This window comes from Gracilinanus agilis, chromosome 2 (genome assembly GCF_016433145.1).
Source record: "Gracilinanus agilis isolate LMUSP501 chromosome 2, AgileGrace, whole genome shotgun sequence".
Classification (NCBI taxonomy): domain Eukaryota; kingdom Metazoa; phylum Chordata; class Mammalia; order Didelphimorphia; family Didelphidae; genus Gracilinanus; species Gracilinanus agilis.
This window is the reverse complement of record NC_058131.1, coordinates 323997975-324025780: the sequence shown is the minus strand read 5'-3', so window position 1 is coordinate 324025780 and position 27806 is coordinate 323997975. Positions and strand designations below refer to the sequence as shown.

General features: G+C 37.3%; 1 protein-coding gene across 2 annotated transcripts; it reads right to left on the bottom strand.

The window, feature by feature from the left end:
• Window positions 1–573: 573 nt before the first annotated feature.
• Window positions 574–27806, bottom strand: FBXW2 (F-box and WD repeat domain containing 2). Of its 2 annotated transcripts, XM_044664268.1 has the most exons (8): window positions 27774–27806; window positions 27549–27657; window positions 20899–21408; window positions 10002–10196; window positions 6179–6312; window positions 5055–5141; window positions 3370–3539; window positions 574–2928 (listed from the first exon to the last, which is right to left on the bottom strand). In XM_044664268.1, exons 3-8 carry the CDS (start codon window positions 21386–21388, stop codon window positions 2640–2642), a joined length of 1365 nt encoding a protein of 454 aa, XP_044520203.1. In that variant the 5' UTR covers window positions 21389–21408; window positions 27549–27657; window positions 27774–27806; the 3' UTR covers window positions 574–2639. The 2 variants fall into 2 exon arrangements, with proteins under 2 accessions (XP_044520203.1, XP_044520204.1); XM_044664269.1 differs by lacking the exon at window positions 27774–27806 and having other exon boundaries at window positions 20899–21316; window positions 27549–27627.

Here is a 27806-nt window from a genome sequence, read left to right as displayed (position 1 = left end):
TGAGGTCAAACTTGAACCTAGGACCTTCCATCTCCAAGCCTGACTATCTGTCCATTGAGCCACCTAACTGCCCTGGGAAAATCTCTTAATCCCATTTGTTTAGTCCTTGCTCTTCTGTCTTAGCTGTTAAGAAAGTAAGGTTTTGGGGGCAGCTGGGTGGCACAGTGGATAGTCAGGTCTAGAGATGGAGGTTCTAGGTTCATATCTGACCTCAGACACTTCCTAGCTGTGTGACCCTGGGCAAGTCACTTAACACCCATTGCCACTTAGCCCTTACCACTCTTCTGCCTTGGAACCAATACCTAGTATTGATTCCAAGATGGAAGGTAAGGGGTTTAAAAAAAAAAGAAAAGTTTAAAAAGCAAACAAAAAAAAAAGGAAGTTGTAGGACTCAGATGATAGCTCTCATATAGGTTAGTTTTGCTAACTCTGGGTCAGTTCTAGTCCCAGTTTAGTTTATGAGTAAATTAAGATTTCCTCAATTCATATTATTAGATTTACTATTCTTTTCCTTTTCCAGTATGTTTGATTCAGAAATAGACACATTGGTAGAAACTTGTTTTTATCCAACTTTATTACTTACAAGCTACCAAAGTGATTTTCCTTAAATGTAGACCTAACTATGCAACCCTTCTACTCAAACATGGCTATTGTCTCTAATATAAAATATAAACACGACACTGGTAGGAAAAGCCCAGAGTGTATCTTCTCATGTAAGAACTTGAATATCCTCTGCTCTTCATTCCCACTGCTGCTACCCTAAGCAACATCTTCATTACTTTTACCTGGACAATTAGAACGGCATCTTGATCAGTACCCCCAGCTCTGCACTGAAGCCAGAGTAACCCAAAGCAGAGATCTGCTTGTTATTTCCTTATAAATTAAAAAAAACAAAAACGAACCCAACCCAACTCTTCAGCAATTGTCCATTGCTTCATCCATAACTTGGCATTAGAGATAATACACAATCTGGCTTCAAATTATTTTTTCAAATTCATTTCATGTTACTGTTTTTCAAGTGCCCTATACTCCACTCAAACAGATCTATTTGCCATTCAATCAAATGTGATAATATTTGTCAATACCTGTAATAAATATTATTTGTAAATATAATCAAATGAAAAAATATTTATAAAAACACTTAGCACAGTATTTGGCATATAGGAGGTACCTAATAAGTATGTGGTCCCTTCCCCTTTCTCACCATTTACTAATTATATCTTGACTTCCCACTAGTTAAAATCCCATCCATCTTTAAAACTTAGATCAAATACCACCCCTCCACCACGAGCTGTCCCTTACCCCATCCAGTCAAAATCTGACTTCTTGTGAACTCAAAGGGCATTTATTTCATGTTTTTCATTTACGTTTCATATTCTAATCTGCATTCTAATTTGTACATCTTAGCCCTTCTACTAAAATGAAGATGTTTGAGGGCAGTGGCCTTTACAGAAAACCTTATAGCTAAAATTGTGATTAGCTCAAAACCAAGGATGTTAGTTGGGTGCCAATAATGTTTTCTTTCCTGTTCTAAATTAATTTTAAGTTTCATGTTTTATCAATTCAAATACTACCCCCTCAAAGAAGCCTTCTCTGGTCACTTAAGTGGAAGTGATCTCTCCTTCATATGATTTCATAATCCTTTGTACTTACATATTTACCACATTCTAAGTTATCTTTATCTGTGCACATTTCTTATCTCCCACTACTAGACCTTAGGTTCTATGATAGGAGGAACCATGTCTTACTTGACTTTCTAACCCTCCCAGCCCCTACCATAATGTAGTGCATATAATTCATTAAAATAATGGAATGAGTAAGGAGTTACATATTTAAAACTGGCACCAATCAAAAATAATGGCTGTTTTCTCTTTCTTCTCTTTTCTCACAATGTTTCCTAAATGCTTCCTGTTAGATATGTTAAAACATCTCCACAGCTTACTCACATCTCATGAATTAATTTTAATAAAGAATGAAGAATCATCATAGGAACGGGTAATCCCTGAAGACTTCATAGAAATCACAGAAATCAATAGTCTCTGTAACTAAGGCTCCTATAAAACGCTAGCTCCATGTAAGAGGAGATTTTGGAACAGCATGGGGTATATCTTTTCCCCTCTTAGTTTCCACCTTCTCTTCTGAACAAGAGGGACTACCTTCTAGCTTTAGCAGTTTAGGAGTTCGAAAATACTTTTGCTTCCACCTCAAGTAAAAAAAAAAAAAAAAGACCAGGGCAAAAAACATTTAATCACTCACTGTGATTTCATATTCAATTATTAGTGGACTTATAAACCATTTAACTTGCTTTACTTTAAACCAATACTCCAGTCAAGAAAGGTAGGCCCAAAATTTGTTCTTTTATAATGACAAGCATAACTAAGTACAAAGGAATTTCAATGGTGTGGACTGTTAGCATGCTGCGTTGCATTATGTCAATAAAATAATCCCTCTCCCCCAACCTTTCTCCCTATCCCGCCCCCCCATCACTCCCCACCCAGGAAAATAAATGATTGTGCACTGCATGACGATACCATTAGGAGTGTACTTTGGTACATGCAAAATCAGTTCCCACAGAGGCTGCATCAGAACCAGCAGCCTCAGCACCCAAAGTCATTTTTTTTAAGCTGCTGTCCATATCTTCAGCCATGTTCCTTCCATAACACCAAGTGAATACTGTGGTCAGGCATACTGGTGGCAAAAACCAAACCCATATCATTCTGCCCATCTAGTCCATTCAGCCATGACATTTCACCTGCCAAGAAGCTGGAGCCCCTCTTTGACTTCCTGTACTCAGGAAGAGGCCAGCGGCTAATCAGGTTCTCTGTCCTTAAGTCCATGATGTATAGGTAGCGGTTGTCAAATAACAGGGCAAAGATGTCTCCAAAGCCAAGTAATGCCAAATTTGCTAACTCTGGAGTCTTGATAACCCTGTAAGAAGAAGAGTTTAAGAGTGATGAACAAGAGCAGAATTTTACTTAGGTCATTATCAACCCAGAATATCAAAACTAGAGGGAATCCTTAAGATTATCTAATCTATTCCTCTTGTTGAATGGATCATAGCTTTAGAGCCAAAAGGAACCTGAGAGGTCATTGAGTAGTACAATTTATTAATTTTAGAGATGAGGAAACTGGTGAGGGGCCTGGTGCACAGAGAAGTCACCTAATAGTTAATCAACTAGAATTCTGGTTTCCTCATTCAGAATCCAGGGTTACTTTCCACTAAATGCAGAAAAGGTTTCTTAGTGGATTCATTAAAAAAAAAAAGTATTAATAAATAGTACATATACACACTTACACTCCTTTTTAAGTTTTTAACTACAACAAACTTAGAATGACTTAAATTAACTTGATTCAAACAGAAAACACTACCTGAGAATATCATAGCTGGCAAAGTCCCACTGATAAAGTCCTAGAGCTGAACTACATACAATGTATTTGCCATCAAAATGGAGTCTTGGCTGCAAACAGATACTTCGATCCTCAGACACAGACAATGTTTTTAAACATTTGCAGTTGATTTCTCTTCCAATTGGCCAAATCTACAAATTGGAGAAGAAGAAACAATAATCAGAAGAATGCTAGCTGATATCAATTTGGGGGTGGAGAAGGAAGGCAGGAGGTAAAAAAAAACTTGTTTCAAAGCAAGCTAATACTGGCCTGTGTTTACTACATTCAGGTTGATTTAGCCCATTTAGATGAAGAAGAGAATGCTGATATAAAGCAAAAATAAACCAGGAAAGGAGATTCAGTGCAATTTTTCAAAATGCCAAGTCTTAAGCAATGCTATCCACCTCTAGCATCTTCTTTACTTATCATCTTGTTGGAGTAAGAATGCAGATGAAAGAGGGCATCTGGGTAGCTCAATGGATCGAGAGCGAGGCCTAGAGACGGGAGGTCCTAAATTAAAATCTAGCCTCAGACACTACCTACATAGCTGTGTGCCCCTGGGCAAGTCACTTAACCCCTATTGCCTAGCCCTTTCCATTCTTTTGCCTTGGAGCCAATATACAGTATAGATTCTAAGATGGAAGAAAAGGGTTAAAAAAAAAAGAATCCAGATGAAAGCACACAATTTTTCACTTGTTTATTTGGGTATATGTTTTGGGGTTTTGGTTTCACAAGATTATTCATTTACAAAAATGAACAATATGGAAATAGGCTTTGCATGATAATATATGTATAATCCAGACTGAATTGCTTGCCAGCTCCAAGAGGGAGGAAGGAAGAGAGGTAGGGAAGGAGACAATTAGGATCATATAAGTTCAGAAAACTTATTTGGAAATTTGTTATTACATGTAATTGGTAAAAAAGTAAAAATAAATTAACAAAATGCCAAGTTCAACCTGAAGCAAGAAAAACATGCTCAAAAATCTTTTTTTTGTAACAACAGCAGCCTTTGTGGAACATTTTGGTCTAGGATTCATTTTCAATTTCGAAATCGAATACCAGAAACTTTATTGCCACTCATTGTTTATTAGGAAAACTCCAACATATTAGTGTAATCCTTTGCCTCAACTGCCGTGAATACTTAGCTTATACTGTCAAGTCCCTGCATTTCTTGACCCCTGCTCTACTGCTACATAGGTGATGTTTGCAAGTGGAAGCTAACCATGAGGTTCCCATCCAATGAGGGGGGAACAAAACTTCACTCCACTGAAAGCTTTATTATAATACCCGAGGTTCTATAGCCACAAGAGATGTTTAAGGTCTCTGAACCTTTCCTACCATTAGGAATATGGGAAAACTTGAAGTCAGTAAGACATTTTAGTAACAGAAAGGCCAAATGGGGATGGTGACAAGGAAGAGGCAATGAAATGCACCTGCATTATACTTGAACAAGGTAGATGTATTTGGATCTGGAAACTTGGGAGTTAATGCTGCTTCTCTAACTACCCAGAACAAGATGAAGAGACACTCCTAAAGCAGCACTTCATACTGAGGCATACTGTGTTTCAGATGATATCTCCACATCCAGAGACAATTTTGATTTTGTTAAATTTACCCATTTTCATCTAACAGAAAACTGAAAGGCAGAAAGTAAAAAAAACACTCACCTTGATTTCATACTTGTCAGCACTAAGGAGAATATGATCTCCAGGGCTGTGCAAGAGAGACTTGACCTTGCACTTCTGTAAAACCACCTGCAAGTATGAAAAGTTTTTATTAAAGAAGGTCTAAAGTTATATGGTAGATGATACCAAGCTGATGTAGCCTAAATCTTAAGTTATATGCAAACTAATTATATATGTTCTCTCACAACTAGATCATTTAGGTATTTAACAGGATGTTATTACCAGTATTTGTCCCTTCTCTAAATAGCTTCAGTCAGTATCATAAAACCAAATGAGTTAGAGCATGAGGGGTCTTAGAGATTACCTAGTGCACACACCCTAGTTTACTGGCGAGAAAACAAAAGCTAGACCAAATATTATAGACCCCTCACTTTGAAATTCAACATGATTCTCAGAGATATTTCTGGTACTTTAGAAGTATGTCTGAGGCATAAAGTCAATTTGGACCACTGAGGAAAGAGTTACCATATGTCATAGGCCTCATCATAAGCATCTGTATTACTGGCTATCTGGTATCTAGAGAAGATGTGATGTTATTAAATCCCAGCATTTTTACCTGCTGCCCTGCCTCCAGATGCAAGGTTATATATAATCGTCAAATTCTGACATTTTTGCCAAACCACCCACAAATTATGGTTAGAAGTTATGATTATTTAATCATTCTATGAAAAGCTGGTAAATGAACATGAATGCAGACACAGAAACAGCCAAAAACCACCTGCTTCCAAGGAAACAGGTGAATAAAGGAGTACTTAAAGGATTCTCCCCTGGAAACCCAACCAAATGTCTGGGTGGGTATTGTAGACTTCCAAGTCATGGTACAGATTTTGATTTTGGGATGCAAAGATCTTTAAGAGCATCTAACCCAACTCTTGCATTTTGCAGATGAGGAAACTAAGACCCCAAGAAGAGAGAAGAAATGCTTAGTCACATAGCACAAACTCAAACGCAGGGGCCAGTCAGTTCTTGTTTAGCTGTCCTGCTCTATGCTGCCTCTTCTAAGTTTTAAGAGCTCGCAGAAGAAAAGATGAAATCCCACAATGTTTGAATGGACAACTATGAACAACTACTAATCTGAGATTCAGGCTCAGCAGCAGATCTCCTACCTTGGTTACCCACTCAGTATGTCCTGTGAGTGTGTTCAGGCATGTTCCCGTTGATAAGGCCCATACTTTCAGAGTGAAGTCCGCAGAACCACTCACCAAGAGATCAAGCTCATCATTGTAGTCCACACTGAACACTAAAAATAAAAACCCACACACATACAAAGATAAAGCACCCACCACTATCATATCATCATATATCCCTTTCTCTTGCTGAGAAAAGGGCAAATAGCCCAGGTATTCTCCCAGAACTGTACAATTATGAAAATTTTCAAAAGCCATTCTTATACTTTAGTCTCAGTGCTACCACTGATGCTACTATATATAATAGGACTACTCAACTAGGAATTACAAAGAAAATCCAGCCATTTCAAACCTCTTTTAGTTTTGAGGTTTATTAACAACAGATATGCAAGCCTACCAGGTGGCCAATTCTCAACATCAGTTAACTTCTCTGTTTTGAGTCATTAATGAACTGAAAGGGAATCCAAACCTCAGAAACACCAGTATTCTCTCCTCAGCAATAGCTGCAGGCAAATGGCCACTGCACAAGCAATGAGTTATTTGTTACATTTACAGAAAACTGCATTTAGATACATGTAAAACCCAGTGGAATTGTGCGTCGGCTACAGGGGGGTGGGATTGGTGGAGAGGGAAAGAACATGACATATGTAACTATGGGAAAATATTCAAAATAAAATAAAAATCGGGAGTTGTTTAACAAAATAAACAGAAACACAATTAAAAAAAAAGAAAACTGCATTTAGTCACTGAGAGATGGGTCCTGTCGGCTGGATATAGACAGTGCAAAAAAATCAATTTCAACTGTATATGGTTGTGAAAAAAATAAGAAGGAAAATGGAGAAAATATAGATTACAGCTAGAGCCCAATTAGTGCAAATAATGAATCACCTGAAGTAGCTGCATCATTCAAATTCACATTGCATGTTTCTTTTGGGCTGAAACCAATGAACTTCAAACAGTTAGAATTTGAATATATGCAACCACTTCAGAGGATTCATTATTTGTACTAATCAGCACCCAGCTGTACCTCAAAAATCAGATAAGCTTAATTCATTCAACAAATATTTATTAAGAGTCTATTAAGGGGGTGGGGAGCACTGGGTGGCTCAGTGGACTGAGAGCCAGACCCAGAGATAGGAGGTCCTAGGTTCAAATCTGGTCTCAGACACTTCCTAGCTGTAACCCTGGGCAAGTCACTTGACCTCCACTGCCTAGCCCTTACCACTCTTCTGCCTACGAACCAACACCTGGTATTGATTCTAGGACAGAAGGTAAGTGTTTTTTAAAAAAGAGTCTATTAAGGGGACAGCTGAGTGGCTCAGTGGATTGAGAGCCAGGCCCAGAGATGGGAGGTCCTAGGTCCAAATCTGGTCTCAGACACTTCCTAGCTGTCCGACCCTGGGCAAATCACTTAACCCCCAATGCTTGGCCCTTACCATTCTTCTGTCTTGGAACCAATACACAGAATAGATTCTAAGATAGAAGGTAAGGGTTTAAAAAAAAAAGAAGAGTCTATTAAATGTAGACTACTACTGGAGTCACAAAGTAAAACAAGAAGGTAAATAAGACTTTGTCCTTGTTCTCCTGGATTTTCATAAACAATCTGGAAGGAAGATATGTCCATATATAGCTATAATTAAATCAATGTGTTATGGCAGAAAGAGCAATGGTCTTGAAGTCAGAATATATGGATTCAAATACAGCTTCTGACATTACTCATATGACTGAGTAAATTACTTCCTCTCTCTGAGCTAATATGGCCCATATGTAAAAAGAGAATACTTGCTACTTTACAGGATTAGAAGGAAAAATACTTTGTAAAGCATAAAATGTTATAAAATCCAAAGCTGCTATTATTAGAATATAATAAAAGAAAAATAACGTATGATGAAACTGGGTAAGAAAAAACCAGTATTAGCTAGAAGAATAAAGGAAACATAGCTGGAAGAAATATATTTGAGTTTTGTTTTGAGGATGGTAGGATTTTACTAGGCAAAGATTTACATGAGGAGAGGAGCAATCTACCAGATCAACTTAAATCTTTGGACAAAATCCCAAATACATCAAGAAAGAGAGGCCTAAATTTCAATTTACAGTCAAATGAGTTTTTCAAGAGAACGTAGAGAAAAGAATAGATTGCAACTTAATTCCCATCCCATGGCATTTATTTCTAAACCACTTAAAAAGTGTTTTTCAAATCACTTATTTGTTGTACAAGATAATTTAGAAATCATCTGTCAAACAGCTAAACACAAAACTCCATGAAAAAGTAGATACATTTTAGAAGTGTTAGATTCCATCAATGTGTAGACAAAGCTTTGAATGAGGAAAATGTATGGCAAATACACTGGACTAGGAAGACCTGGCCTCTAGCTCTAGTTCTGCTACTTCTTTGACCTCTATCCTAAGGTAAATCATCTCTCAGTCTCAATTTCCTCAGTCATAAAACAGGAATAATATCTACCTGCCAATTACACAATGGGGTTGTGAGGACCAAATGATCCATCCTTTTCACTTCTTCCAGAATGATATTTCTTATGCATAATTCTGGTCCTGTCACGTCTCTGTTCAAAAATCTTCAAATTCCTTTGGCCAGCATCCAAGATTCTTCACAATTTGATACAACCTTTCCAGCTATACCTCCTTCAATGTACTTTATGGTCCATTCTAGTCAAACCCCTGGCATGTTAAACGTGCCCTGCCCTCTTCCCTCAGTGACTCAGATCATAATCTTCTTTGGAATGCCTGCTCTAGACCAAGGATGGGCAAACTACAGCCCATGGACCAGATGCGGCTCCCTGAAATGTTCTATCTGGCAGAGCCACGTTATTCCTAATCTGACAAATACAATGAGTAGGATACAGTACAATGAAACTTGGAAAGAGTTGCCTTAGAAACAGACTGACAGATGAGCATTTCCTTTCCTTTGGCCCCCTCTTTAAAAAGTCTGCCCATCACTGACCTAGACCAATAATATCCTTCCCACAGATGTTGATCAGCAACTCTATTCCATATTTCTTTGATGATTTGTATTGTGTATTGTAGATACATGTCTATTCCTTATTCTCCCTCAAAGCTCCATTAAGGCAGAGCCAAAGTCTTAATCTAAATCTGCAATTCCCCACCCCCCCCCAGTATCTGGCACAGTCCTCTGCATGCAGTAGGTGCTTAATTTATCTTTGGTGAATAAAATAATACAGAGGAAAACCTTTTTTAAATTATAAAGTGTTATGTGTGTGAAGGATTTTTAAAATTATTGAGAATGTATGAAAAATGATTCTATGAAATAAGATTTCCTCTAAGATTTTTAAGGCATAAGTAAATGATTTGCAGATGAACCCTGGCAAAATATATAGCCAAAATGTACAAGGAGTAAAAGATTACTTAGTTATTAGGTAGTACAGATCACTGCAAAGGAAAGAAGCTAAGAGTTTGGACTTGATATATTTGAACTGATGATATGGGACAAGTCACTTAACCTCCCTTGGTATCAGTTTCCTCATCTGTAAAACGACAGGGGTTGAATTCGAATGGCCTCTAAAGCTCTTTCTAGCTCCAATTCTATGCAGTCCAGCACAGAGGTTTAATTCTAAACTTTAAAATATGGATTTCTAAGGTTTAAAGAAAACGAGTCTATATTAACTCAGATCTCTCTTCTCCATTCCAATGCTATGGGTAGGGAAATTAACAGTGCAAATAAAGGGAAACGTCCTGTAACAACCATGAAAGAAGAATGGCACATGTAAAAAGTTAATTATCTTTCTTGAAATCCAGACTAAGATAGGGATTTAAAAAACCATACCTGCCCCTGTGTGTCCTCGGAAGTGCTGAGTTCGGGCTCCTGAACTCCATTCCCAACAGGCTACTGTATTATCAAAGGATCCTGTTACCAATTTCTGTTCATCAAACTTTACAGCAGCACAAGTGTGGGTCTGGATGCCATATATACACTGTCCTGTGCTCACATCCCAGAGTTTTGCAGACAAGTCATCTGACCCTTGAAGAAAAAAAAAAAGATGCCAATAAGGAAACACCATGGTCAGAGAACATGCATACAAAAGAATGCCCAGAGTTATGAAATAATAGCAATAAGTAATAATATCAATTCACATTTACATAGTAATTGAATTAATAGGATCATAAGGATCTAGAATAGTAAGGAACCTCAGATATCAAAGCCCCACCCCTCATTTTATAGATGAAGAAACTAAGGCCCAGGGAGGGTAAGTGACTTGTCCCTCATCATACATGGAGTGTCTGAGACAGGATATGAACCCAGGCCCTCTACTTATGAGACACTGTTCTTTCTTTGTACCACATTGACTCCCACAAATTTTACACAAAGTGGTTCAATGACCCAAGGAAGGGATTATAGATATCACAGCATAATGCCACAGTAGATGTAGTGTCAGAGGCCTAAACTTCAAAGGCTGTTTCTGTCACTACTATCTCTGAGACCTTGGCCAAGCCACTTAACAACTCTTTGTATCTAAGTAGTTTATCTATTAAATGAGGCAGCTAAACCAGATGTCCTATGAAATCTCTTTCTTTAAAGTTATTAAAATCCTATGAACATTGTAAAAGGTGAAGAAAGTGAGGTCCTAAGAGACAAAGTGAGTGACTTGACCCTAATCACAAAGCTAGTAAATACAGAGTCTGGGTTTGAAACTGGGATTCTAAAATCAGGATTCAAGTCCCATTTCAGATACTTACTGCCTATAAAGCAGGGGGCAAATCATTTAAATGTTCAGGAAAACCTAAGCTACCCTTTTGCAAAAAGGAGAGAATAGGGGGCAGCTGGGTAGCTCAGTGGATTGAGAACCAGGCCTAGAGACAGGAGGTCCTAGGTTCAAATCCGGCCTCAGACACTTCCCAGCTGTGTGACTCTGGGCAAGTCACTTGACCCCCATTGCCTACCCTTACCACTCTTCTGCCTTGGAGCCAATACACAGTATTGGCTCCAAGACAGAAGGTAAGGGTTTAAAAAAAAAAAAAAAAAAGGAGAGAATAAATATTTGCACTAATGAGATCACAGAGTTACTGTGAATGAGGTGCTTGGCTAATCTTAAAAGTGCTATATAAATGAGGCAGCAGTGCAGTATAAATAGAGAATCAGTCTGAGTCAGAAATTCCTGAATTCTAGACTTGATCCTGACACATACTAGTAGTTTGACACTGGACAAGTCACATAACACCTCAGCATTCCTCTCAGGCAACCCTCTCTTTATCGAAAATTGGACTCTAATTTGCAATACCACCACCCTAGGAGTGCCTGATCCCAAAGAAATCACAGGTCCAGTCCCTCCAAAGTCATCATTTTAATTATTGGTCAAGTAACCCTTCTGGGACTCATTTGTGTTATTTTCTAAAGTGTTTGGGACCAAGTGACCAAAGGCCCATTCCAAGATGACTTCAGTAGAATTCTGCTCAGTGGCAATACCTCAAATGGAAATGAGGGAGATTACCCAGGGATAATAGATTGGATAAAGAAATGGATACATAGTCAGGACCTGGAATGTAAATTCTAATTCCATTTTACTACCCATGTGACTTTAGCCAAGTCACAAAGTCTGTTAAGTCTCATTTTCTTCATATATAAAGGAAGACTGGACAGTAAAGGTGTGAGGAGGAAAGAGGGAGGGGAGAGAGAGAGAGAGAGAGAGAGAGAGAGAGAGAGAGAGAGAGAGAGAGAGAGAGAGAGANAGAGAGAGAGAGAGAGAGAGAGAGAGAGAGAGAGAGAGAGAGAGAGAATATGAAAATTTATATAGCACTTGCTATGTGCCAAACACTGTGCTAATAAGGGCTTTACAAATATTATTTGATCTACTCAACAACTCTGTAAAGTAGGTGCTGTTATCCCATTTTACAGTTGAGGAAACTGAACATAGGATGACTGACTTGCCCCAGGGTCACACAGCTAATGAGCACCTGAGGTCCCATTTGGACTCAAGGTCATTTTGACTCCAAGATCAGCACTTTATCCACAGCACCACCTACTTGTATTATTCAGAAAACAAGAGTGACTCATTTCTTGGGATTAAATGATCTCTAATGTCCCTAAGTTCTATGAAATGGCAAAAAGAATATTCTTACTTTGACCTGGGTTCTTTGGAGATGAAGGATTTTATCTCTTACTATAAGCTTAATGAGAATTTTAGATTAAGTAATTAAAAGAACACCAAATTTGGAGTGAGACAACCTGGGTTCAAATCCAGGTTCTAACATTTATTATCTGTGTGACCCTGAAAAATAAATTTCAACTGTCTTTACCTCAGTTTCTTTCTATGTAAAATTAGGAGGCTGGACATGATTTCTTTGGTCTCAACTTTAAGTGTATGATTCTATGATTCAAATAAATAAAAGAGGCTTACATTAATTTATTCATTCAATCTTCCCTCTGGAGTCATAATTGATGTTTATAAAATTCTTTACAGTGTAGAAAAGCACCATCCTCACAGCAACCTTGTGGGTTATAGAGTAGAAAAATTATCTCCCTTTGTAAGATTTGGAAACTGAGGCTTAAGTTAATGCTTGTCCAAGATTACATGGCTAATAAGCAGCAAATGAGTACTCAAATTCAGGCCTTTCTTTTCCAAGTTCAAAGTCTCTCTTAACAATTAATTTGTGAGGGTAAAGTAAAACTTACGAGATGAACTTAAGCACACAATACTCCAAAGCACAACTGCTTAGATGACAGTAATGAAAGTTTGCTCCATTCCAAAATGGAATGTTTATAAATCTATAAATTGATTAGTATTTCTATTTAAAGAATTTTAGCTAAATTCTATAGTTGCAGATAAAGGAAAGGGCATTATTTGTGAAAGAATAATGTATTGAGATAAAAAATATTTTCCAATTAAAAATATAGGCTTTTGTTATACAAAACATCAGTTTAGGATATACAACTTTCCTTGAATCAAAGTCAAATTGGAGGGGCAACATGGTAAAGTAAAAAACAATGAATATGGGAGTAAAGGAATTGTGTTTGATGCATAACTCTACCAATAAACTAGGTGTGAAACTGTGAATAAGTTACTTTCATCTCTAACCCAAAGCTCAAATGCTACTTCCCACTATTTCCTATGTATTCCTGATTACCTTTTTTACTATCCTTTCTAACATACATCCACAATCTTTTAAATCTCTCTTTGCCTACTATCCCATTTCTTGCTGCCTATTTAATTCAATAAGTATTTATTAAGTACCTACTATCTGTCAGGCTGTGTGTCAGGCCCAGGGCTAGGGTTACAAAAAGAGGCAAAAGGCAGTCCTTGTCTTCAAGGAGCTTATAGTCTAATGGGGAAGATAATAAGGAAGCATAGACTAAATTCCTAAAAAAAAAATCCAATTGTTGCTCCTACTTCACTTCCCCTTCATTTTCCAACCTCACTTTCCTCTCAATATGGTTTTCCTTTGCCTCAATGAAATCACTCTCCCCAAAGTTACCACCAACTTCCTAATTAATAAATCCAATCTTTTTTCGATGAGTCTTCATCTTCTTTGACCTCATGCTGACTTTGTTGACAGCCCTCTTTGCCTAGGTACTTTCTTCTTCCCTAGCTTTCAGACACTGTTCTCTCTTGGTTCTCTTAAGTTTCTTTTCTTTTTTTCCCTCTAAACCCTTATCTTTTTTTCTTAGAATCAATACTAAGAATTGGTTCCAAGGCAGAAGAGCAGTAAAGGCTAGGCAATTGGGGTTAAGTGACTTGCCCAGGGTCACACAGCTAAGAAGTATCTGAGGTCACATTTGAACCCAGGACCTTCCATCTTTAGATCTGGCTCTCTAACCACTGACTCACCTAAATGCCCCTTCTCAGTTTCTTTTACTAGATCATCATCCATCTCCCACCCTTCACTGTTGGTACTTCTGTTCTGAGCCTTCATTCTCTCTCTCTCCCTTCCTTTCTTTCTTTTCTCTTAGCAATTTCCTCAATTTCCATGGGTTCAATTATCTTCTCTATGAAGATGACTCTTAAATCTACACAGTTCTAGTTTCTCTTCTGAATCCTAGTCATAAAACACCAAATACCTTCTATACTTATAGTCCTGGTGGTAACCTAAACTCAGTATGTCCAAATTAAAACTAAATTATTATCTTTCCTCCCCAACCCATTCCACCAACCAACTCCCTTATTTTAGTAAGGTAAGGGGAACCAGTCACTGAGGTTAGCATAGTGGCCTATTATTTTTTCCTCCCTATGTCCAATCAGCTAATAAGTCTTTATCAATTCTGCCTCCATATATCTCCCATCTGTCCTCTTCTTTCTACTATGCCACTACTCTCTAATTCAGACCTTCAATACTTCTCCCTGGGACTATTCCAAAAGCCTCCTAAGTGGCTTCCCTTAGAAGCAAAGAGCTGCCAAAATTATATATATATATATATATATTTTAACCCTTACTTTCCATCTTGGAGTCAATACTGTGTATTGGCTCCAAGGCAGAAGAGTGGTAAGGGCTAGGCAATGGGGGGTAAGTGACTTGCCCAAAGTCATACAGCTGGGAAGTGTCTGAGGCCAGATTTGAACCTAGGACCTCCCATCTCTAGGTCTGGCTCTCAATTCACTGAGCTACCCAGCTGCCCCCCAAAATAATATTTCTAAACCACTGGTGTGATCAAGTCTTTCACTACTCAAAAATGTCCTCGGCTCCCTATTGCCTCTAGAATTACATTAAGATTTTTGATTATCAGAAATAGTCAAGCATGCTACTAATTCAGTGCAGTCTCTAAAAGTCCACTTATTTGAAAGACTAAGAAAATTGGGACCCAATAAGGTGAAGCAATTAGTCCAATAATCATGGAATATGTTAATGGTAGCACTGAAGAATAGAAACTAGAATAACTGATTCCCAGTTCAGTGGTTTGTTCTATTGCTTCATGCAACTATATAAAAAAAAATTAATTCTTCATCTTCAATCTCTTTAAATATTCTGGGCACTCAATAAGTATGAATTGCTTGGTTTCACACAAAGCAGAAATAAAAATAAATATCTTATAACTTTTACTCTATTTTGAAAGCAAATAATATCTTAATACTAATAAAAATACCAAAAAGGAATAAATGCTTCAACGTAAGCAGGAAAAAGCAGTGAATATAAATATAAATAATACAAATCATCTTAACAGATCTTAGCTAAAATACATCCAAAGTTCACTTATCTGACAGATCAAGATGTGGATCTGGACTTAAAAATACCCAGGATTCTACTATTAATTAAAATTATGACTAAGGAGGCAGAGGAAGCCTTTTCTTTTCATTTTTCCTTTCATTGTTCTGTATTCCTTCTAATTGGCATTGAATTATTAACTAGTCCTTTCTGGAAGTGATGTTCAAAAAGTTCACAATACATTTACAATAGAAGCTCAACTGCCACTGAATTAACAAGATAAAATGTATGCAAGCATTACTCTAAAACAGATTAACTGCTAATCATTGGCATAAGACAACTGCTTACTACATGTTGCATTCAAATTTTTGATCATTTGAAGCATTCAGGCACATTTCTTCATGTACACATTAGTAACTACTAGGCTAAATGCCCTCCTTGCCAAAAAAGGAACAGGAATAGAGACAGATTTTAAAACTTATTGCTAAAAGAGACCTTTGAGATCTTTTAGTCCCACTTCTCATTTTATGGGAAAGAAAAGTTAGGGTTAAAGAGAAGTTAAATAGTTACAAAAACCTAGGTTTTCTTCATCCTTAAAAAAAAAAATTGTCTTTACTCCACCTCCCCCTTCACTTTTCAACATCCCCTTCCTCTCAATATGGTTTTACTTTACCATTTCAATAAAAACATTCCCTCCCAAGGTTGCCAACAATTTCTGATTACTAAATCTAATTTTTTTTTTGGAGGAATCTCCATCTTCCCTGACCTCATGCAGACTTTGCTGACCACTCTCTGCCTGGGTATATTCTTTTTTCTCAGCTTTCAGACACTGCTTTCTCAATGTTCTCTTCTCAGTTTCTTCTCCTCTCCCCCTCCCCCAAACCTTTACCTTTTGTCTTAGAATCAATACCAAATATTAGTTCCAAGGCAAAAGAGCAGTAAGAGCTAGGCAACCAGGGTTATGTGACCTGTCCTGGGTCATACAGCTAATCAATATTTGAACCCAAGCTTTTGATTGGAAATTCAGTATGACTGTTTCCATCACACTACTAATTTTGCATACCTAACTTCATTTATTCCTCACAACAATTCTGAATGGTAAGTAGTACTATAGGTGTAATTACCTTCATTTTACATAAGAAAATTGAAGTTCAGAAGTTAAATGACCTGCTCATGGTCAAACCTGCCAGAAACAGGATTTGAACCTAATTATTCCTGATGCCAATTCACCTTTTTATCCACAACATCACAATATTTGTTTGAATGACCAGACAATATTAAGTGACTTGCAAAGTCACCAAACTAGCCAGTGGCAAATCTCAGACTCAAACTAAGGTCTTCTCACTACAAACCCAGGGCCTTTCCCAATATATTATACTGTCTCAAGAACATCCAAGTTCCACAAAGTTCTGTCCCACTGTCAAACTGAAGAGTTCCTCTTCAAAAAATGCCTGACATAAGAATATGGATTGATGTATGTACCTTCATCAAAACTACAAAAGAAAAGTCATTTAGAATACATACTCTCCTGATAGTGAGACTGTGCCATGATTTTACATTCTAAAAGGCAGCATTATGATGACACCAAGTTCATATGTTCTTTCATATCAAAGGGCCAATTTCTACAAAATGTTTAAAAGTTCTCCACTAACTTACCTTCCCTCATTCACTCGTTTTACAAAAATTTATTAAATAATTACTATGCAAAGAACTGGGCTAGGAACAGAAAGAGAGGCAAAATACAGATAAAACATGGTAGCTTATGATCCAGGAAAAGAGGGAGGGAGGAGAGAAAGAAAGGGGGTGGGGGAGAAGAGATGACAGAAAGATCAAGGTTTTTCTGGTTTTGTTTTTAGTATCAAAATTTTTAGTATTTTTCTGGTTTTGTTTTTAATATCAAAAGGACTAGGAAGCCCCTTTGTGGCAGAAGCTTAAAACCTTTTTTTGTGCCATGGATTTCTTTGACAATCTAAAAAAAAAAACCTAAGGACCCTCCCCACCAAAAAAAAGTTTAAGTATATAAAATGTATAGGATTACAAAGGAAACCAGTTTTGCCAAAAGTTTTATGGATGTATGTATAAAGGTTTTTTAAAATTCACAAACCCTGCTCTATCTATGGCTTGGATTAACAGAATTTTGGAAAATATTCTTTATCTTTTATTACCGCTGAGAAAGCATAATCACATCACATAAGGTGATATTTTAATGTAGGTATACAAATGCTACAGCTGGATGTACTCTAATGCCATTACCTACCTTCCTTCCTTCCTTCCTTCCTTCCTTCCTTCCTTCCTTCCTTCCTTCCTTCCTTCCTTCCTTCCTTCCTTCCTTCCCCTTACCTTCCATCTTGGAGCTAATACACAGTATTGACTCCAAGGCATAACAGTGGTAAGGGCTAGGCAATGGGAGTTAAGTGACTTGCCCATGGTCACACAGCTAGGAAGTATCTGAGGCCAGATTTGAACCTAGGACCTCTCATCTCTAGGCCTGGCTTTCAATTCACTGTGCTACCCAGCTGCCTCCTCCTAATACCATTTTCTAATGAACAACTGATACACTAAGAAACACTAGCAATATGCTTTTAAAACTTCAGTATTCAAATACCAGCTTCTTAAAATAGTATGTCAGTTTTTGGTGACTTTTTTTCAATCCTTACCTTCTTTCTTGGAATTAATACTAAGTACTGGTTCTGAGGTAGAAGAACGGTAAAGATTAGGCAATGGACTCTAGACAAAGGGAGTTAAGTGACTTGCCCAGGATCACATAGCTAGGAAGTGTCTGAGGGTAGATTTGAATCCAAGACCTCCCATCTCCAGGTCTGGATTTCTATTCTCAGCGCCACCTAGCTATCCCTTTCTGTGACTTTGACAAACTGGTTTGCTTAAACAAATAGAAATTTAAATAATAAGCACTTTAATTTGTTTTAAAATTCCACACCATTTTTTCTCCCCCTCATTCCTCTCTCATCATTATTAACTCTCTGCCCTGCTTTTTTTTTTTTTTTTAAATCAACACAGCTGGACATTTTTCATGTCCTGCTCTCTACATATCAGTCTGTTAAAATTATTACCCAACAGTATATAAACAATACTTGATTCTCTACCACATATCAGTCATGTAGGTACCCATTTTTCCCCCCTTCTGTCCAAAAAGACAGGAGTGGCAAAGTAGAAAGAGCACTGATTTTTGAAATAGAGGATTTGGGTTTAAAACCTGATTTGGCCTTTTACTAGCCATGTGAACTTCAGCAAGTCTCTTTACCTCTTTGAGAATGTTTCCTCATTTGTAAAATGAGGAGGTTAAACTCTTCCTTTCCAGCTTTAAATATGACCATATAAATTATAAAAACCTCACAGACATCATACACAAAAATGGATTAAAGTACAATAGAATTTGATTTTTTAAAATGTTAAGAGAACTACTTTATATCTATATGAAGAATATTACCATAGAAAGAAGAATCAAGAAAGGTTTCATAGCAAGTGAAATGGTGTTACAAGATGGGAACGCAATAGGCAAAGAAAGAAGGGGAAGCTATTTCAGGCAAAGCAAAGCACAGAGGAAGAAGGTGCAGGCGGGGCTCATTCTCTAGCCAAAGAGCAGTCTAGTTTGACTCCACAGAGATTACTTTGAGGGATGTAATATGATATTCAATAGTGCGTCACATTAAGAAGGCCCTTGAATGCCAGGCAAAAATAAGAAGGTGAATGCCAGGCATGAAGACTTTTTTTTAATCACAAGAATGGCACAACCAGAAAGGATCATGAGACTATTCTGGGAGGAATATCAGACGTATTAGAGAGTGGAGATGGAAAAATCCTACTTTTTATCCTCTTATCTCTCATCTTAGTAGACATAGAGAAGGGCTGCTAGCCCTAAAGAAGACTTTAGAAATAACCTAGCCCAACTGCTCATTATTCAAATAAGGCAAATCAACAAATATTTATCAAGTGGGAAGAGGATTGGACCAGGTCTTGAGAGAGATAAACTTTTTAGTTAAGTTGAAAGAGGTTAAATTAGTTACTCAAGGTCAAGGAATCACAGAATCTCAGACTTGAAAGGTACTTTAGCAACCATCTTAGTTCAATTAACACTCCAAAATGATGTCCTTTACAACACTTAAACCTTTTCTTGAATACCTAAGGTTGGGGAACCCATTACCCCCAAAGCAGCTTGTAACATTTTGGAATATCTCTGCATTAAAGTTTTTATTTTATCATGCCTCTGCCTCTCCGAAACTTCTCTTTCATTATTTCAACTTCTTTCTTTTGGGGACAAGAAGAACAAAGTCATCATGGTCTAATACAAAGAGCAATGGTCTAGAGTCAAGTCTTGGGTTTAAATCTTACTTCTGCCTCTTAATCTTTGTGTGACCTTCAACAAGTGACTTTATCTCTCTGGGCTTCAGTTTTCTGAACTGAAAAGTGAGATTAGATTATACTCAAAGTTCTTAGCCTTTTGTGTCACAGATGCTTTTGGTCATCTGGCAAAACCTATAGATCCTCCCCAGAATATTTAAAAATACATAAAATAAAGAATATGGTATTTAAAAGGAACCCAATTATAATGAAATATAGTTATCAAAATCTTAAGAAAACACATTTATGGTCCCTAGGTTAATAATATTAATAACGCAATAAGACCTTTCTTTCAGTTCTACATCTTTGTCTCTAATTCAAAATCTAATCTCTCTTTCACATGACAACCTTTCAGGAACATAAAGGTTTTAGCCTTCTTTTCTCCAGGCTAAACATCTCTAGTTCTCCCAATTAATTCTCAAATATCACAGATTTCAAAGTCCACCATCTTGGTTACTCTCCTCTCAATACTCTCCACTTTATTTAGCCCTTCCTAAAATATGCTATCCACAACTAAACACAATATTATAGACATGATTTTAAAAAAACAACCCTTACGTTCCATAGGCAGAATAAGAGCTAGGCAATTGGGGTTAAGTGACTTGCCCAGGACCATATAGCTACCAAGTGTCTGAGGCCAGACTTGAACCTAGGACCTCCTGTCTCCAGGCCTGGCTCTCTTAACCACTAAGCCACCAAACTGCTCCCAGACATGGTTTGACAAAGGCAGAATACAGTGGGACTACAATATTCTTCTCCTTCAAGATATACCTTAATGCAGCTCAAGAACAGATCGCATTTTTTTTAAAGCTTCTAACGCCCAACTCACTCATATTGAGCCTGTGGTTCACTTAAGCCCCCAGATTTTAAAAAATTGAAATCTAACCCTTGTATTTACAAAGTTTATTTCTTGAACCTATGTGTTACAAGGCTATTTAACTGAAGCCTATATTCTTTCCACTAACCAGCAGGGGAAAGTTAGGCAATAAATTGGTTTTAATTTCATTTCTTGTCATATCTCAGGAATCCCTGAAGATTTCTACTTATAGAAATGGGAGGAGGAAGGGGAGGAAAGAAGGAGAGAATTGTTAGAAATTTTTCTTTTTCCTTTTAGCAAGAGAAAGTGGGGAGAAAATTTTAGCATTTGTCAACCACAATTTTAAGAAGTTTGCTTAAAAAGTTACACCATAACAGAATTACTATCATGCTTATTGAGTCACTGCATTTCCTACCTGTACAGAGAAGTCCATCCTTGTAGTAAAGTGCATATACTCTGGCACTGTGTCCAATTAATGATGAGGTCTCAAAGGCTTCATGGTCCTTCAATTGCTTCATTCTCAAAATTGCCTTCAAATAAACTTTCTTCCAATGCAAAGCGTCCTGAACGGAATCATCTATCTGCCAGCCCAAGTTTCTACAGGCTGTCTGCCATACCTCTGTACAGGCACTTATAACCTTATTCCACTGCTTAGAGACGAGGCAACATGTGAGTAAGGTCTGAGGATCGAGCCATTTTAACAAATAAAAACTGAGTTCCAGGGGAAGAAGTTTGAGGAAGTCTCGCTTGAGCAGAGTCTCTAGGTTATTGGAGAGATGCCTGAGCTGGATTGCTCCACTCAGACTAATCAGGTGATCCAGACTTTCATTTTTCTGCAAGTCCGTCAGAGAAAGAAATGTAACAGAAATGTTATCAAGCCATGTCTCAAAGTCCTTTCTCTCCATAAGGTTATGGAAAAATTTACCTGTGGCACATCAAAATATTGTATTAGTTCTGCTCAAAAGGACAGTACAAGTATGAATGCTAAAATATATATTATAGATTAGTATCAACTTTGGCATTATTTCATCATGTTAAACAGTTAATATGTTACACTTTTATAGTTAATGCACCATAAATGTCTTACAGTTATCTCTATGCATACAAAAGAAAATACATTTCTTTATAAACATTTTAACAAAATATGATTTTTGAAATAGTAGTGACTATAACTAACTGTATCATTATGTGACTAACACATGCCACATGCATCTTCAAAGTAAAAAAATGTACAGTGTATTCAGTTATTAGCAAATGGTTCTACTCTGAAACATATTACCTGAATAAAAGAATACTTGGGAAATCCATTTCAGAATTGTTTGCTTAATGACATGTCACAACAATCACAGATATTTAAAATCCTTTCATACTAGATGCAGATGCCCAAATCACAAAAGGTGATAAATACAATGATCACCAAAAACATCATCATTACTAGCACCTTCAGAAAGATTGTAATTAAAGCAATAAGGGCCAGACTCATAACTATACTAGTTGAAATTCCTTGTACCAACCAAGGCAACTGGACAACTATTTGAAGTAGGAATGTGCTTACTATGTTCAAGGTAGGAATATATAATATGACCCTTGATATTCCATACTTCAAGAACATAGGTCTTACTTGAGTACTAATAGCTATTTCTATAATATGCTGTCTACTCAGTCTCCAATGAATGACAGCCCCTTCAGCCAAAGTACAGTATTCTTACTGGAATTGGAGATAAGTAGGACATATTCAGCAATCAGCTACAATGTTAAAGAATATTAAGTTTGGAGTTGCCTATGCATTTATGTGACCAAATGACAACTTTCCTTTCTCTTAAGAAAAGCTACTCAAGGCAAAGTAAAACAGTTAAAAGTTAAATATGAAAGAATCCTCTAAAAATCACCAAAGAAATATATCAAAGAAAGAACAAAGAAAGGTGGGGAAAGCAGACTACACTGCCCAAATCTGTCCACTGGTTTTTCCCTAACCTCAATCCTATTAATTATGAAAATCTGAAATCTCATGTCTAAGAGAGTGGGAAACAGGTCAGTACATACCACAGTTCTTTTGTGGGGGGAAAAAGTTTATAAATGCACTCTCTTAGTTTGATTAAACAATATTAATCATGTTCATTAGGATTATTTTTCTGATAAGTACAATAGGAAGAGCAGCAAACAAAAAGAATTCTGATTAATTAGCAGAAGCAATTAAACAGTTCAAGTCAGATCCTATCAGAAAAGCCTAAGAACTTAGGATGCATTAAAAAGTCTTAGATACATGCTCATAATATCAAGGAGATACCCCAAGTCAGGGGGCAGCTAGGTGGCTCAGCAGATAAAAGAGCTAACCCTGGAGACTGGAGGTCCTGGGTTCAAATATGGCCTCAGACACTTCCTGGCTGTGTGGCCTGGGCAACTCACTTGGAACTGATACTTAGTATCAATTCTAAGACAGAAGGGAGAAAGAGAGAGAGAGAGATACCCCTAGTCACTTCCTAACTGAATGATCCCCAAGTATGCACTCTAATCCTGACTAGACAATCTCTAAGGCCACTTCTAATTCTAAGAATCTGAGATCTCATCAGCCTCCCATAAGTTTTTATCAGTGTTCTCATACTTACTGTTATCACCCATTTGAACTTCCAATTCCCTAACCAACTCAACTTGTTCCTCCTCAATCTCTGGGTGTCGGATTTTTTATCATTTAAAGTCAGGAAGAATGCCAAAACAGTCAATCAATTCAGTGGAATAAAAAAAAAAAGTCTGTCCAGTGTTTGGCATAATGTAAACAAAAGGTAACTGACATATTTCTCTCTTTCACCTTCTCTTCTCAGTCCATTCCTATTTTATGCTAGCTGTTTTAGATATTCACAGATTTGGTCTCTTATTTAATTCCACTTAAGTCCCAACAGAGAGTAGTAAAGTCACAACAGCACAAAAATGCTGAGAGTTCTAAAAATGGCAGTAGTTGGAGATAATACTGGTCATACTAAATACTGCGGTAGTTGCTACTGGTTATTTTGTCATTTTGCTTTATTTTGAAATGATAGTAAAGTTTACTTTTTCAAAAGTCACTGACATATGCTATGTTACATGAGGCAATGTGATATGGTAAACAGTACCAGACTTTTATTTTTTGGGAGATTTGGGTCCTAGAACTATGCCACTAATCATCTGGGCAACCCTGAGTAAATCGGTTCTGCTTTATGAGTTTTTTTCTCACCAATAAAATGAGGATAATGTCCATACTAACTACCTGGCTATAAGATCAAATGGGATAATGTACCTAAAGAGCTTTGAAAATTTAAAACATATAAATTTGAATTATTATTTATAAATGTCTTTGAAATGGCTAGATACTTATTTTCATTCTTAAGTACATTTTCTTAATATCCTACTAAAGAATTCCCAAGGCTATACCATTCATAATCATAAATCAATGTTTCCTACCTAAAGCTAAGTTACTCTGATCATGATCCCACTGAAGAGTACTAGGAGGCACTAACAAATGAATACTTAAAACTAGACATTTTGAAGATTCACATACTATTCTTACTTTGACAAACAGCACACCTTGATTCCTCCCCCTTGTGTAAGGACCAACCTTCAAGCAGCTATTTGTTTCCTACTAACAGTCAACTAGAAGTGGCTGCTCCTTCTACTTAACATAAATTTAAAAATCATTTCCAGATATCTAGAGTTCAATTCATACTACTGTGTCAAGAGGTATTTTTTTATTCAGCTACCATAGACTATATCATTTTTCAAATAAGCACCAAAACTTTACTATATTTAAAGCTGAAAATGAACCTTGAATTTTCTAGAACATTTTAACTGATTCCAGAGATTACCAAATGGATTTTACTAAAATTCTTTTGATTAGACACTGTAAGCTGAATTATAACAACAAGAAAAGTTTAGAATGTCAAGACAAACTACTGTTTGTTGCTTTAACATGAACTTCAATGTTCTAGGGGACAAGATAGCTGGAACACACAGGTAACTAATTTAATTGGTGCCACTGAATGGTACCACAAACAACTGGTCCTCTCAAATGCACTTCTGTCTTTCTCCTCCTTTCTGAAATTGTGCTAAACACATAATTCCCTGTCCCTGCCCTGCCACCTGTCCCCAGGGGTACAGCTTAGTGGCAGAGGTTAACTAAATCTGTGGAGAAGTCAGAAAAAGTAAATTTTAGTATTATCAGCCCATGACTTCCCTACCTCCGAGGCTCATCTTCTGAATCTGAAAATCCACACTAATAACTCTTAAAATTCTTTAACTCTATACTTGTTCTTTCATTATTTCAGAATATATGAAAGAAGGGAGTTGGATTATGATTTCCAAGATCTCTCATAGTTCTAAAACCCTATGATCCTAATCCCTGAAATAATCCTCAAACCTGAAAATGTTTTATAAACAACTTAATGCTACCAAATTATTAAAGATCACAAAGTTCTGAAGAACTAGATTCTGACAGGGATCTGAAAACATTTCTAAAGATTTCTTCTTTCTAAAATACAATAGGGTGTGTGAAAAGAGCTAAGTCTAAGAGTCAAAGAAGGCTTGGATTCAAATCCTGACATTGACTGTATGATTTCTAAGAGCCCTTCAGGGTTAAAATCTACGATCCTTCAGCAAGTTAAACTCTCTACTTTCTAAAGAATAAAGGTCAACTCTTTAGTCTGGAATTCAAGACCTTCCATAATCTGGCCCCAAAATAATCACTCTGATGATAATAATCTAATCACTACATCTCTCAACTAAAAAATCTTGAGTACCTTTCTATTGCTTAGCAAAAAAAGTTTAAATTCTTTTGCCTGGCATTTAATATCCTTCATCTTTTCATCTTTTATCAGTTTGCTCTCTTTTATGCATTCTAAGTTCCAACCAAACTATCCCTGAACAAAATTTGTGTTTCTTCCCTTTCCTTTCCCTTTGCACATGCTGTTCCTTATGATTCCCTACTCCACTTCACTTTTTGAAATCCTAACTCATACTAAAAGCCCAACTCAAATGCCATTTTTTACATGCAGCCTTCCCTGACCCCTATCTTACCAACAACCTTCTCAAATGTAACATTTTTTACAACTTTTTAATACATTTTTTTCCTTCTAGACCTATGATTTCATCTTTATAGGGATCTCCCCAAAAATAAATTCCTCTTCAAATACAGACTGGCACCTGTTTTGCAGTCTGCAGTGTTAGGGTATAACCTGGGGCACAGAATCTGAAAGCAGCTTGTATGTATCATACAGCTAGTATGCATCACAAGCAGAACCTGAACCCAGGGTTTTCTGACTTCAAAGGACAGCTTTCTGGCCACTATTATCAAGCTGCCTCTAAACAAAGGTATCAATAATACCTTATGAAACTTTATATTATAGATATCTATATTAGTATCTTATTATCCACTAAAATATAAACATCCCAAGGGTAGTAACTGGTTAGCTAAACTTTCTCTTCTTACACCTAAAATAAATGTCTGAAGCTCAGGCTTGCAAAGTAAGTCCTTTGCAAACCTTAAAGTCTATATAAATGGGAGTTGATCATTATTACTTCTACTATAAGTGTCACCTTCTACATGGGGTCTTTCCTGTTTTCCTCAACTACCAGTGCCTCTCCTTGCCCTCCTCCCCCATTACCTTGTATTGATTTTATATATACTTCTATTTGTTGTTTTCTCCTGACAGCATGTAAGCTCCTCAAGGGGAACCTGTATCCTCCTTCCTTAGCACAGTGCCTGGTATATAGTAGATGAATAATAAATGGTAGTTAAATGATTGAATGCTTTAAAATAGCCTTATTTCTGACCATGGAAAATCATTAAGATAGTTTACTAAAAAGTGTGGAGAAATAACTCTATATGAACAGAAGGAAAACTTCCTAAAAATTAGGCCAAATATAATTATTTTTAAAACGGAGTCTCCTGCTTTAGAAGAAAGTGAATTAATGCATTTATCATTGGAAGCTGTTAAAGACCATTACCATGGTATAGTGTATATATAAAGTATCCAATTTCAGTCAGAGACTTGAATTCAAATAATCACTCTCTCTGCCATTTAAAAGATGAATGACTTCTAGTAAATCATATTTTCTCCAATTCCGTTCTTTCACATATAATATAGAAATAACACTATTCATACAACTTCATTAATAATCTTATTAGATAATTATCTTACAAAAGAAGTGATTTGTTTAGCTTAGAGATATAGGAAAATGGTTTGTTAGTACTGCCACAGATATAGGAGAGGACTGGGTAAAACTAAATAAACAGGTGACCCTTCCCTGCGCTAAGGAGGTATGCATGTGATAGTCATAGATGTACTTTAGAAACAATCATATATATGTGAAAGAAGTCATATGGGTATGGTGTGGTCAGGAGGCCCAACCTAGGTTCAATTCCTGCTAGTGACAACTACTAGCTATATGACCACAGCCAAGTCATTTAATTCCTGTGCCTAGGTTTAGATACCTAATACCTGTAGTTAATATTCCAGAGGGTTGTTGTGAAGCTTAAGTGCAACAAAATAAACAAATATGTAAAGTGATTGGCCAACTTCAAAGAGCTAAACAAATATCAATTATTACTGCTAGTGTTATGGTGTCGTTCAGAGCATTAGACTGAGAGAAAAAGGATCTGTTTGAGAACCTGGGATCCTATGCTTGCTAGCTGCATGATCTTGGGCAAAAGTCACCTTTGAGTACATGGCTAGGTTCGTGAATTTGGGCAAGTCAATTTTAAAAGATTTCATCTTTGAATTTCCATTTTATCTTCTGCAAAATGGGTTAATAACGGCCCTACTTACATCACAGGATTACAGCAAGTTCTGTAGGCTTTCAAATGCTTTATAAATAGGGGCAACAATTGTTATTAGGATGAAGATTTCCGAGAAAGGCTCTCTGCGGAGCGGATGCGGCTGTCAGGGATCAGAGCCTGGACTGGCTGAAACAGCTGGGAGAGGAAAAGGCAGAGCAGAAGGGAAGAAGAGGAGGCCTCCCTCTGACAATACCCTGCTCACGTACAACCCCTCCACCCACCACATACCCCGCGCGCGGCTTCCCGCCCCAGGCACTGACCTGAGGGCGCGCTCCGGGACCCGGGGCCTCGGGACGGGCACACGCCGCCTGGGCGCCTGCGGGCCGGCGGAGCCTCGCAGCGGCCGGGCCCCTTCGGCAGCCATGGCGCCTGGACAGGGAGACACAAAGACACACAGTGGGTCAGACGGCTCCGAGCTTTCTCCTTCTTCCCTTCCTAGGGCTGTCCCCGCCGACCCTAGCCCGCCCAGCCCCCACCTCACACACCGACTGGCGGCCGCTGCTCGGATTCCGCAGGAT

Excerpts from the sequence above, each read along its gene's own strand:
- FBXW2 (XM_044664268.1), bottom strand. The coding sequence starts at position 21,388 with ATGGAGAGAAAGGACTTTGAGACATGGCTTGATAACATTTCTGTTACA. Across the intron at positions 6,313-10,001 it reads CCGAGGACACACAGGGGCAG|TGTTCAGTGTGGACTACAAT; the intron begins GTATGGTTTTTT and ends TTTTATTTTTAG. Across the intron at positions 5,142-6,178 it reads ATACTGAGTGGGTAACCAAG|GTGGTTTTACAGAAGTGCAA; the intron begins GTAGGAGATCTG and ends TCATACTTGCAG.